At 34.6% G+C, this 13,922-nt stretch overlaps 2 protein-coding genes across 2 annotated transcripts; both read left to right on the top strand.

Moving 5' to 3' along the window:
- The first annotated feature begins 6,669 nt into the window (after positions 1 to 6,669).
- Positions 6,670 to 9,842, top strand: LOC125867887 (uncharacterized). Its single transcript, XM_049548482.1, has 5 exons — positions 6,670 to 7,240; positions 7,369 to 7,518; positions 7,717 to 7,752; positions 8,156 to 8,717; positions 8,959 to 9,842. The coding sequence occupies exons 1-4, from the start codon at positions 6,703 to 6,705 to the stop codon at positions 8,560 to 8,562; spliced, it is 1,131 nt and encodes a 376-aa protein (XP_049404439.1). The 5' UTR covers positions 6,670 to 6,702; the 3' UTR covers positions 8,563 to 8,717; positions 8,959 to 9,842.
- Positions 8,571 to 9,672, top strand: LOC125868484 (ankyrin repeat-containing protein At5g02620-like). Its single transcript, XM_049549116.1, has 2 exons — positions 8,571 to 8,717; positions 8,959 to 9,672. Exons 1-2 carry the CDS (start codon positions 8,571 to 8,573, stop codon positions 9,670 to 9,672), a joined length of 861 nt encoding a protein of 286 aa, XP_049405073.1.
- Positions 9,843 to 13,922: the final 4,080 nt, after the last annotated feature.

Genomic DNA, 13,922 nt, shown 5'->3' with positions numbered 1-13,922 from the left:
CTCAGTTTAACTCAATCTATCCCAATAATTACTTCAACCTTTTTGCACAACTTTCTTCTCATAGATTCGATGTGGATTCAGCCTCATGTAGTTTTTATAGTATTGTTGATAATTCTTTGTTTTGACCTCAAGTAAGTTAAAATCCGTTACTCTTCTTAGATATAAATTTCAATAGGTTGAATACAAAACTAAGATTACTATCACTCTAAAAAATCTTCTTCTAGTGCCAATGAAAAAGAAAAAGGCAAGAGAAGAAAAAGGGTTGTGGAAGATGTTAATGAAACATTTCTCAAGAGTATGGCGGAAGTTATGAAAAACTTTAATGAAAGCCAAGATAAAAGAATTGATTCCTTGATCGACAAGATTGGAAATCGTGACCACTATGATATGCGTGGTCAAATTTATTCCATCATTGATTTTCTACATTTGATTTGTACACCATAGAGCAACGAATCAAAGCTAAAAAGGTTATCTGTGGAGATGTCAAAAATATGGAAATCGTTTTACGTATGGGTGAGCTTGAGCGCTAGATAATGATGTTCATGGTCATCAATGATAAACTTTAAAGTATGATAAGCTTGTGTATATAAGTGGTGGCACTAGTGTGATAGTTTTTGCTTAACTAACAGTTTCAAAATTTGATTGGAGTGCCATTTTTTGATCCTCTAGTTATGTTCACACTCTTTTGTGTATGACTAATGTAGGTCACGGGGATGCTAGAATCTTTTGTATATGTAAAATCTATTAAATAGATTAACTTTCATGTAAAAGTTAAGTTTATTGTAAGTTTGTTACTAGTTATCAATTTTTGTGCAGCTGCTTATGTTGCTTCCCTACAGTTTTGGTCTCATTTTTTCTACTATGGTAGACCAGTTTTTGGTCTTGTTTTTTTTGTTGCTTTGATGCAGAGCTTTTGTTTCAGTTTTGACAGGTGTTTTGGTGAATATTTACTGAGATTTTACTCCCGTTTTAGCTGTTGTTTTAGTTGTACTCTTGGTTGGTTTGTTGTATGCTGCAATTTTGGTTAAGTTTCTCGATTAGCATGAAAATACAAGTTTATGTTAGTCTAGGCCTATTGGTCATTTGCCAGATGAGCTAGTTTTTTCTGTTGCTTTGATGCAGAGCTTTTGTTTCAGTTTTGAATTTTACTTTCTCTTTAGCTGTTGTTTTAGTTGTAGTTTTGATTGGTTTGTTGTAGGGATTGTTGCAATTTTGGTCAAGTTTCTTCGTTAGTATGAATATACAAGTTTCTATTAGTCTAGGCCTATTGTTTCTTTGACAGATGAGCTAGTTTTTTTATGTTGCTTTGATGCAGGGCTTTTGTTTCAGTTTTAACAAATATTTTGGTGAATAATTTCTGAAATTTTACTCTCGCTTTAGCTGTTGTTTTAGTTGTAGTTTTGGTTGGTTTGTTGTAGGGATTGCTGCTATTTTGGTCAAGTTTCTCGGTTACTATGAAGATACAAGTTTCTGTTAGTCTAGGCCTATTGTTCCTTTGCCACATGAGTTAGTTTTTTCTGTTTCTTTGATGCAGGGCTTTTGTTTCAGTTTTGATAAATGAGCTAGTTTTTTCTGTTGCTTTGATGCAGGGCTTACTGTAATTGGTGAAAAAAGTACTCCTTGAGGTTCTGAAGAGGAAATTTCAATGTTGTACGAGTCTGTGAAGAGATTGTGGCACATACCCATTTGGGCTAGATATGTAACTTATATCCCTTAGCCTAGCTTTTTGAACTTATCATGTCTTCCCTCATAACTGAATTTATACAAGCTTTGTTATGGAATTGTTTTTTATCGGAAGCACTTTATTTTCAAAAGTAAAACTTTTTGAGCACAAATCCAATTTAGTCGGGCTACCTGTAGTTGTTCTCTTACTTCATGAGTTGAACATTTTTTAGAGTGTTTATACTGATTAAGCATAGTTGTTTAGAGATCTTGCACAATTAGAGGGTTCTCCAAACAAAAGTATATCCTGATTGTGCCTCTGTTTAATGCTAGAAAATGTCACAACTTCATGTTTTCAAACACTACTCTAGTCCAGTGGCTCAACGCTTGTATACAAAATTGACATTACTGATGCACTTTGACTAAATAGGTGTTGTCATGATTGTTGTTATGGATATCTTAATGATGTTGCTTATAGCTTAACTAAGGTAGTCATTTCATTGTTGCGCAAATCTTCTTGGGTTAGAAGATTTACTTATTTTCTTTATTGATTTAATCGTTAACCCGTTAAGAGTTATCATTTATTTATGTTATTCTATTTTAGGTCCAATTCGACGAGCTTTTGGATCATCATAAGGCAGATTTTGCAAGGGAGTCGCCTTCTTACTACAAGTACTTTGACTCATTAAATTTTAAGAATGTAACTTTCATATAATCTCATTTGATTATGAGTTAACACAAATTCCTATTATAATTACTTCTATTGTCTGGAAGTCAAACTAATGAAATTGTCTTTTAATATGATCCATTGTCTTCCATAATGTGTGTAGAAAATATTATTTTAACACATTGATGTATGTAGGAGCTTATCAAGATTCCATTTTTTTTTTATTTGTGTCATTTATAATATGTGCCAAAATTGGTTTTCGTGACATATTTATGTACGTGCATGTAACGACTCGGAAAATGATAGAGTGAAACTAGAGCCTCACATGTGAGTTTGGAGTCGAGAACTTAATGAAATGATTATATTTGAATTTGACCCAAAAGTTCTTAAAAATGTTCTTCGAAAGTTACCGGAAACTTGTTTAGCTGTATATTAAAAGATCCGTTTCATTTTTCAAAAATCCGACTTCATATTCTTGTTTAGGGGGTCAAATTGAGTGGGAAATGGGTCTAACCCAAATTTTAGAGCAACCGTATCAAAATCCAAAATTTCCAAGTGAAGCCTTTTTCGAGGGTCTACTTTGGAGGGTCATATCTCCTAGCACACAAATTATTTTGGTGGCCAATAATATATCCATGGAAAGCCCTTTGAGTTAGCTACCTAACGCACTTTGTTTCACCTCATTCGGAGTTCGGACGAAGAAATTATGCCTATTTTCGTAAAATCTGTCCGGCAGAAAAGGGCAAATTCCAGTAGCTGATTTTATTGTTCATTTACTGTTCACCCGCCTGATTTTTTTTCTAAGTGTTGGACCATTTTTTTCAAAGGACTTATATTATTTCCTNTGTTGGACCATTTTTTTTAAAAGACTTATGTTATTCCTATATACCGTTAGTTCATTCCCATCCCTAAAAACATTTCCCTCTCTACAATCCTCCATTTAAGAAAGTCAAGAACTTGGAGCTAGGGCTTGGTTTGAAGGTGGTGTCTTCATCAAATTTCGTGGGAGATCATAGCAAAGGTATGGTGGTCTTGATCCTTGTCTAATTTTCCATTCAAGGAGCCAAATCCAAAGTTATTTCAAAGTATGAAAAATCTAGGTTTTCACTCAATCTCATGGGTTCTTCCACCAAATGGTTTTAAAAGGTTTCTAATGGCACTTTATGGTTATATTGTTGTTGTATTGACGATTTAAGATGAAAATACTCCATGAACCCATGATTTCCCTTTATTCCTAGTTTATGCCTTTATGAAGTGAGTTGCTAGATAATGAATGTATATGAATCAAACTTGTTTAAAGGTCTTTAGATTGTTGAAGTATGTCATTACCCATGCTTATTTTATGGTGTATTGTTGGTGTATTGGTATGTGAGGCTTATGGCCTTAAATGCATAGTATGAGAAATTGGAGTGTTACCATGACATTATATGAATGAGAATTCAATGAAGATAATGTGATCATGTTATGAATGTAAAGTTGTTGTTGTAGGTTGTTCACTGGTTTGGTTGCATAATTACTACCCTAATTTCCATGCTCTTTGATTTCATTACATGCCTTCAAGGTGTTTGACAAAATGTCCAACTATGGAGAATTGATGAATCGATGGTTTAAAGTTTGAGTTATGAGATGTATGGAAATCCAGAGATGTGTTGATGACACTCATGAATGTTGATGATATAATATGAAGGATTCTTCAATATAAAGTATACCTTGAATTGGTAGGGCTTATGCATCATTTTCTTGTATAAATGATTATATTGTTGATTGTTGAATCCTTGGATCGGTAGGCTAATGGCACCCTTCCATTAATGATAAGTAATGAACCTTGGATCGGTAGGCTAATGGCACCCTTCCATTAATGATAAGTAATGAACCTTGGATTCGGTAGGCCTATGGCACCTTTCCATAAAGGTTAATGATGAGACTTGAATCGGTAGGCCCATGGCACCCTTTCAAGAGGAGTTAATGAGCTTTCCTAAATGTACCTTGAATCGGTAGGCTTATGGCACCCTTTCATGTGTTAAATAATGTACCTTGAATCGGTAGGCTTATGGCACCCTTTCATGTGTGATGATGTCAAAGTAATGAACTATTCTATGGGAATGTAGGCTAAGCACCGAGCGGATTTGGTTAGATGGAAACTCCCCCGACAGTTAGGCATGAGTTTCAATGATCGTCTACCTTATCCCATAAACTATGTGCCCGCATAGGAAGCTAGTGGATCCATTAAGCTATATATACCGGTCTTCCTTAGGCAAGTAGACCACCTCTTTTCGGTGTGGGGACTCATGACACCGGATTCCATGACAAGCTCTCATGGTCTATGTCGGTTAAACGCTTACTTCCCATCATGTGAGATTTCATTATGGTTTCTTGACAGGTTCTACAAAGTGTAGGTAGTAGTATGGGATGCTACCTATACATTGCACGAGTAGGCTTGGAGAGGGTCATAGTGAGTTTCTCTAAATCCTAATGACTGTGACATGAATGTACCCTAAATGAGGTTATTAAAGAATGTTGGCTCTTAAATGCTTAATATGTTATGCATGTTATACTTGGGTTATATTACGAGTTATTTTCCCTTGTCATGTCTTAATTAATGATATACCTCTTATGTATGAATATTGTGCAAAGGTGAAAGAAAGGAATGATAAGTTACTTTAAGTGACCTAAATGTGGTGCCTTAGTATGGATGGTGGTATGGGACGTCATCCATACATTGCACGAGGTATAGCATAAGGGTTTCTTGAGGTGAAGGTCCAAGGTAAAGGTTTTCATGTTGATATTGTTTAAAGGTGATATTATGACTTACTTGATGTTATGCTTGTCTTGTATGTCTTTTATGCTATTGTTCATGATATTTCAAAAAGGTGGCATAATGCATGGTTTCTAACTAAAATGTCCCTTTTTAAGCATGTTTTGCATGGTCATCATACTTAGTACATTTTGTGTACTAACCCATATTCTTCATATTTTTACTATAAGTGTAGGTTCCGGCAAGTGATCCCTCCTAGCTAGTTTGAAGTGTTGGATTGCTTTCCTCCAAGACTTGGTATGTCCTCATGGATTCGAGGACAAGACTTTTAAGTTCTTTTGTTCATGTAATAGACTTCTTTTGATTGTAAAGGGCCGTGTCCCTACTTATGTTTTGCGACTGTGTCTAAGATGGCCATGTGAGACTTAGACTTCCGCTGTGTGTTTTTAAAGTTGTTTTAAGAAGTTTAAATGTGTGGATGTAAATAAGTTTTTTTTTTTTTTTCCGCACTATTTTCATTATTGAATGCAATGAATGACTATGTGGCTTGTATAAGACCCCTTCGGGGTCGAGTACGCCTTGTTACGACTTGGGGGTGCTCCCGGGTCGTGACATTAGGCATGCCAACTTGAATGAGAAGATATGATGCTTTTGGAACTATATGGATCATACTCAAATTCTAATAGACAATGAACATCATATCACTCTCAATATGAACAATAATATTGATGCCCTTTGGTGTGTAAGAAGAGATGTTAATGTTATATACTCACACATGTCTATGTCTCACACCCAAAGTTAGATTATAAACCTGGACTCCAATAATTATCATGTGTAGGGTAGGCCCAGTGAAGCCAAAATAGTTTATGGTTCTGATGAATCACAATAATTTTTATTTATTTATTGGGTTTCAGATAGATTATTTATACGTATTAAGTAATTTTCTTTAATATAAATACAGGCTTTGAGACAAAGCTGCCAATATCTCTAAGACTGGCTCCGCCTCTGGTCATGGTTGAAACAATGAGTTTAGTTGTATCTACAAAACGTGTCCTAGGCCTACTAAATTTCTTTGAAGGATGCCGCATGGTTTCATCTCTAAGATCAAATTTGTGGAAATTAATAGAAATTTATTGTTTTAAGTTTGATGCAATCTCTTCTTAATAATAGTTAGTATTTCACAATTTTTATGACTAATTGCTTATTTATCTGCAAGTTTTGGTGCTTATTCCTTTTTAGAAAAGCTTTTTCCTTTGCGTAGACGTTTCAAGGAAAAATATGGCTGTGATGCTTGTCGTTTAGGCCCATGAGTGCAATTTGTGCTCATTGCAGTCACCTCCGTTGTTCTTCACATGTTGATGTTGATACTACTTTAATAATAATTTAGTATGAATTGTACAGTAATTTAGATGCTAAATTATTGAGTAATGAATTGATTTGCTTCAATATATTCCACTTATAATGTCTTAAAAAAGTAGAACCGAATTTCCCACCCAAAACCTTTTGGGGATGCCAATTCTGTCACAATCAATGTACTACATTTGTACATCATTTTATATGTTATATGAAATTTGAGACTAAAACATATATCTTCTCTTCTTTAAGCTATAACTCTCTCATGGAATTCTTAACTGAAGATGAAAGAAAGCATAACACGAATAAGAAGCTTTACGATGCACTGATGAAACAAGAGAACACTGAAGTTTTACGACTCTGTCGAGAACTTGAATCAGGGCCATTACATATATTAACCATGCACGATGACACAGTCCTCCATGTGGCTGCCTACTCTAAACAAACAGATTTGGTTCTCTGTTTACTTAAAGAGTTGGAAAAGCGGTTGCCTGAGTTTCCTGTAGATGGACTAAAGCATCGTAATGATATGGGAAATACCATTCTTCATGAAATAGCTACTTTTGACAGAGTTGATTCAGCTGCAAAGATAATATTGGATAGAGAACCTGATTTACTTGGTATGCGCAATAAGAGTGGAGAGACTACTCTATTACGTGCTGTTCGTTATGGGAAAACAGTCATGTTTGATTTTCTTGATCAACAAGTGAATCAATTTTTTGATGTTAATGAACGCGAGGCATTTTATTATAAACTTGGTGGAGCAACAATTCTTCATGCTGCTGTACGCTCTGAACACTTTGGTATGTTTTAAAATATTATAAGTTGTAGAGCAACAATTTATGATTGTTTCCTTTGCTAGTGGTAAAATGCTGAGTTCTTTTGTATTGTGTTTTATTTTCTTCCTCTTTTTCTGTTTTTCATCTTACAGGTTTGGCCCTGTCGATTGCTAAAAAGTACGAATATTTGGTAAATGAACTAGATGCAGATGGAATGACTGCTCTTCAACTTCTTGCGTGCAACCGGCAAGCATTTGGAAGTGGAGAGAAGTATGGTTATATCAAGAGATCCATTTACACTCGTAAGATACTCGAGATGCTACACTCTGGAATACTTGAACTCCACCAAGTAGTTGTATAAATGAATATAATGATCTAGGCCCAAATAAACATTCCTCCTTCTGTCAATCATAAATATCACTTCTTTTTCTTGATATTAGTGAAAACATTGTTCATTACTCAGGCGTTGTTACTTGAAAAATTGTGTTGGATGTTTGCAGGTCTTTCGACTGAACCTAAGGCTACCGAGAAGGAAGGTAAGTCTCCACACCACCAAGTCATTGTAATCCCACAAGTGGGATCTGAGGAGGGTGGGTGTACGCAGGTAAAACTCATATACCCTATATAAGAACGTTGGAACATCACCTTCTATTATTCGAATTTCTTATGGAGTAACAAGACATTCATGACTGCAGAGGCGGATCTAGGGCGGATTCTATAGGCTCAAATGTACCCCTTGCTTTTCAACTAAAACTATTTATACATATGCAAAAAAAATTAAAACAAAGTGATACATGTAGTAAAACCATGCTCATTCAGGTCCAACTATCTCTAGATCATAGGCACACTGTACTTCTTTCTGTCTATTTGACGTCTGCCAGAAGCAATCAAATCAACTTCACTCATCAATTTTTTTCTGTTTTCTTTTTCCTTCAGATGCTGAAAAATGTTATAGAGTGCCTTTGGTGGAGTCTATGCGTAAGCATAAGCAGAGATATGAATCAGTTCTGAAACTTGCCATGTTCTTGATAGCAAAGGATACTTCTTGGGAGTGTTCAAAATCTGCATTAAATCAGGTCGAACCTCGATCCCACAAGTATAGACTAATGTCAGATGTTTCAAAAAGCGAAGAAAAAGAGGAACAAGATGGTGTTGCACCAGCAGGACAAGTTGTTACAAAAATTGCTGAGTCACCCTTGATTTTGGCAACCAAATCAGGTTGCACAGAGATTGTAGATGAGATATTGAAAACATATCCCCAAGCTGTGGAGTATGTTGACAGTGATGGTCGTAACGTTTTGCACGTGTGGCAATCAAATACCGTCAGATGCAAATTTTCGACATAGTTGAGAAAATGGGAATGCCAATGAGGAGACTCAAGAGAAAAATCACTCATCAGGGAAATTCCATACTTCACATGGTTGGTGTAAAAGAGGACACTGAAATTGCAGATATGAGAAGCCCTGCTTTGCTATTGCAAGAGAATTTGCTCTTGTTTGAGGTAAAACTAAATACTCCCTCCGTTTAAAAAGAAACGACCCCTTTCCTTTTTCGGCAACACTTTAATTTCAGTTTTCCACATGACATGTTTAAGACCACAAATTAGAAGGAATTGTCGTACATTTGACATAACTTTAGTTTAAGACTACAAGATTCAGAAAGTCTATGTTTATTTTCTAAACTTCGTGCCTAGTCAAACTAAGACACTTCTATATGACTAAGTAGTTTTGCTGTTCCTGCAGCGTGTGAAAAGCGTCTGCTCAGCTGATTTTTTCGAAATTATTAATGAAGAAGGCAAGACAGCAGAAGAGTTATTCACTAAAGCAAATGCTACACTACGTTCAGAAGCGAAAGACTGGCTTAAACGCACAGCTGAGAACTGTACAATAGTTGCTGTGCTCATTGCAACAGTGGCTTTTGCCGCAGCCTATACTATTCCAGGTGGTCCAAATCAAAGCACGGGTTATCCCGTCCTCTTGGCCCAACCGTTCTTTGTGATTTTCACTATCGGAGATGTGCTTTCCATTACCTTTGCTTTGACCTCAATGATCACTTTTCTCTCAATTCTCACCTCTTCATTTCTGTTGCATGAATTCAGGCGGTCGCTTCCTCAGAAATTAATTCTAGGAGTTACCCTCTTGATTCTTTCTGTGTCCATGATGATGTTAGCATTTGCATCGACTATAATCTTGATGATTCACTATAAGGAAAGGTGGACAAAAATTGCTTTATCTTCCATGGCATTCCTACCTGTGACCATTTTTGCAGTTTCATATTTTCCTCTGTATGTGTCATTATGGAAAAACTTTAACTACTCGTTAAGGAAATTATCCAGGGCATTCCCTCGATGCAAGATTCTATCAGGAAAGCCTCGCGATGATTCCCCTTTGACAATCTCTTCCAGTCTCCATGAGTCTGGATCTACTAAATTTGGCATTTCCACATCCTACTATTAGTAACTGGTAAAACAGTTATTCTGTTTGTGTGAGATAAAGTGTCCATTGAAATGTATTCTAGTATTAGCGGCGTGTGCCCATTGAATGTATGTTTGTCTAAGTCCTCTACTATATGAGACGTTTCAAGTTTATTATCTTGGCAAACTTATTTTGATTTGACTTTCTGAGAACTTTTAAGGATCTGCAACATTCAGGGCGCGATTATCTGGCCAAGTGCACGATTGTCAATTTGTTGATCTATATATATATAACTTACATAAAAAGGAAATATTGAATTGTGTAGACAAACGAACAGTTGAGACATGAAATTACCATAGCTCAAATGAAAGGATACATTTCAAGCAAAAAAGTACTTAACCATATATAGTTCAATACAACTTGGCAACAAAAAAGAAATATAATGTTTTTGAAAATAAGAAATATTGACTTTGCAACGAGACGTTAGCTATTTACTAAACGATATGTTCCTCAACAAGAGAGGAATATCTCAATCGTAGTAGAACTTTGAAATATCGAGCCTCCTCTTCGATTAACCTTCAAACACAAACAACATAATGGAGAAAAAGAACTAGTATAGCATAAGACCATTCAAAAGCAAAGAGTTTGATAAAAGGCGAAAGAGTTGAAGAACCAGAATAGTAGTTATAAGGTGGTGGTGGAGGTCCATAGTTATTATACTGTGGGCAGCATGGCGTAGTAACAGGCTGAGCTGGTGGACAATTTACATAACCGGTAGGTGGTGGAACGCCATAGCTTTGGTATCCACCACCAGAAGGTGGTGTTGGTGGTGGCGGAGATTGACAAGTATATGGACAAATTGTACAATTTGTACAAGCACTTTGTGTTGGTGGTGATATTGAACCATCTCCATAGTTACCATCTTGAGTATTATTGTCGCCAAAAACAATTGAGAAAAAGTATAGTAAAAGCAACCAAACCCCTAGAAGAAACTTCACATTTTCCTGAGCCATTCTTGTTTTTCAAGCTACTTTGCTAGAGATCAAGAAAGTAAGTAGTTAAGTAGCAAAAGCTAAAAGAATAGAACTTCCTTTTGTAATGTTTGTTTCAAGTGACACATCCAAAAGCCATGCCACATAGCAAGGAAATGTGGCAATTCCAAAGGTGTTGATGATGGTATAAATTTGACATTGTTTGCATGAATATCTAAAACTATTTGGGAAATGCACATCAGCTAATTAAAACATAAGTGAAGTGGAGGGCTACTAGGTCAGCTATTTCATTTGCACATGTCAAATACATCTAATTATAATTTGGAATCATCAATTATATGAATTCAACTTGTCTACAACTTTCTCAAAATGGAATGAAACTTGGCATTACTTTGGAAGTTCCCAATAAAATTGGGTAAAAGTAGAAAGCAAGTGGTTATATAGTATATGGTGAATCTTAGCAACTTAGTTGGTTGGCTATCTAACTTTCACCTTGTTGGTAGGGATGGGTGTTCAGTATTCAATTTGAGATTCTTAAATTTTGGGTTTGATAATTCGGTAATTGGTAGTTAAAAGTAGATACAAAATACCAATTTTTTAAATTTCAATTGGGTAATTTGGTAATCGATAAATTAAACTTCGGTTTGATATGGTATTTGGCAATACCGTATTAAAGTTGTAGCCCATTATATTACGAAGTTAATACTATTTCTTCAATTATTTCTATATTTTAATGTGGAGGCACAGTAAAATAGAAGATCAATAAGTAAGAAGACATCAAGAAAAAATAAATTGATACAACTAAAAGACATGTATTTGGGTTGTTTAAGTTTGTTCTTTAACTTACTCTTTGAACTTATACTAATGAGTACTTGACATATTGATATACTTATGACCTTCATTAAGTAAATAGTTCGGTATTCGGGAAATACCGAATACCAAATGATACTAGTATCATACCAAACCCAAATTGAATACCATAATTCTAAGATTTTACTCTTGAAAACCATACTGAATATCAAATTACCAAAAATTTCAATTCGATTCGGTAATTCAATTTTTGATATTTTATGTTCAGCCCTACTTATTGATGAAGGTTCGATTCCCACCTTGTCTCCCCTTCCCCTACCCCAATTTGTTAAAAAAGATAGAAAAAAAAGTGGTGACTAGGGGTGTGCATCGGTCGGTTCGGTTCGATTTTATGTATTATGGTTCGATTTATCGGTTTTCGATTTTTAAATATGTTAAACCAATAAGATATTTTTTATTGGTTTTTGATTTATCGGTTTCGGTCCTTAACAGTTCGCTTTTTGGTTTAACCAATAAGAAAATACTTATAAAACAGATTTATTACTTTTCTAATAAATTTGATACGAAAACACAATAATGTAACTTTACAAATGCTCATAAAATAGAAATAATAATAATAACAAACATGAAAAGAACTATACAGGTGTAACACAAAGAGAAATTAAGAAGAATAAGGTTCTTACTTTATATTTTAACGTTTTGTATAATGTGAAATTGTGAACTTAAAGTCATTGTGAAGTGTGAATTGAAGGCTAAAGGACAAAGATAGTAACTAATAAGATATTGAGATTAATATATAATATTTATGTACAAGTAAAAGTAGTAAAATACTAATCTTAATGGGTTATCGGTTTACCCAATAACCCAATATTAAAAACCAATACCGAACCGATAACCTAATAATTTTTTTTATAAACCATTAAAAATTCGTTAACCCAATACCCCAATAACAATAAACTAATAACACTTTTATCGGTTCAATTTTTGCACACCCCTAATGGTGACTGTATATTTCTGGATAGATAAAAATATGAAGGTAAAATAAATGGTGTTAATTGTTCATAATTTATTGTATCTATCATCAAATTGACTAGAAATACTGAATCAATACAAGGGTTTGGCCTTTTAGCAAAATTTGTCTTAGAAAAATGACAAATGGGAGACAGATCGAAATTAGTCCCTTAAATATATTTCCGAATAACTTAGATTATTTTTGTTAGCCAAAAGTTAGTGGGTTATCTTGAGAGGCCAAAAATATTTATATTGGAAAAAAATATTTTATTTTGAAAATTAAGGTATTTGGATAATTATTAAACTACTTTTAAATGGAAGTAGAAACATTTTTTTCGTTGTTGGGAAGAAATTAAAAATTTCTGATTTTTAAAAAAGCAATAGAAACTACTTGTTTTTAGAAGTACTTTTTAAAAGTAGCTTTTCAGAAAAGTTCTTTTGACAAAATATTAATTTGTATTTGGCTAATTCATTTGAAAAATACTTTTGATAAACAAATGGTGTTTGGCTATTCATTTTTAAAAACTACTTTTGAGAGTCAAATAACAAAAAAGGGCAAAAATCAATGCACTTTAATATTCATATTATTTTACAGAGATAAATATTTTAAATATCTATTATAAAGATTTTCATTAAATTTTTATTGTTATTACATTAAAATATACATATTCAAATTTCAATCAATATTATACACAACTGAATAAAAAATAAATTAAATAACAATATAATATTAACATGATGATTAAATATAATTAAAAATAGGAAAAATGCACAAGTACCCCCTTCAACTATACATGAGTCCTATTACCCCCCAGAATTATTTTTAAGTATAATAAACACACCCTTAACACAACCTAAAACCTATATAGCCACTCACATGATGGAAGGTGATTTATATTCGCCTTCAAGTCATCTTTATGTCAGCGCCACGTCAATAAATGATCAGATCTATAAAAAATAAAATATTCCATGTCATTTGATTCCTTCTTCATTATCAACACTCACTCCATAACCACTAAACCCACTTATTTTAACCATTAAAACTCATAGCAATCACCATGAAAATTATAACCCACCACCAAATTTATCCCTTCACTACCATCGGATCCAATATCTACTATCAATTTTATTTTTCTTTCAATCCAAGTAAGCCAAATAAATTTCATAAAACATGGTCCAAAATCTCCATTGAAGAAACTACCTAAATTTTGAACTCTAATTCGAGAAGAATTCAAAATTGGGGTCATTTTTTCTGATTGAATTTGGGTTAAGATAAAGACTGATTGAAGTGAGAAGGGAAGAGAAGGAGGGAGGGTGTTATTGATGGAGAACTGAAGCGGCATGGAGAGTTGGGTTGGGGTAGGGGTGGAGTGTCATATTGTTGGAGAATTGAAGCGGGGGGGGGGGGGGGGGGGGGGGGGGGGGGGGGGGGGGGGGGGGGGGGGGGGGGGGGGGGGGGGGGGGGGGGGGGGGGGGGGG

This window comes from Solanum stenotomum, chromosome 6 (genome assembly GCF_019186545.1).
Source record: "Solanum stenotomum isolate F172 chromosome 6, ASM1918654v1, whole genome shotgun sequence".
Classification (NCBI taxonomy): Eukaryota; Viridiplantae; Streptophyta; class Magnoliopsida; order Solanales; family Solanaceae; genus Solanum; species Solanum stenotomum.
This window is presented reverse-complemented; position numbering and strand designations above follow the sequence as displayed.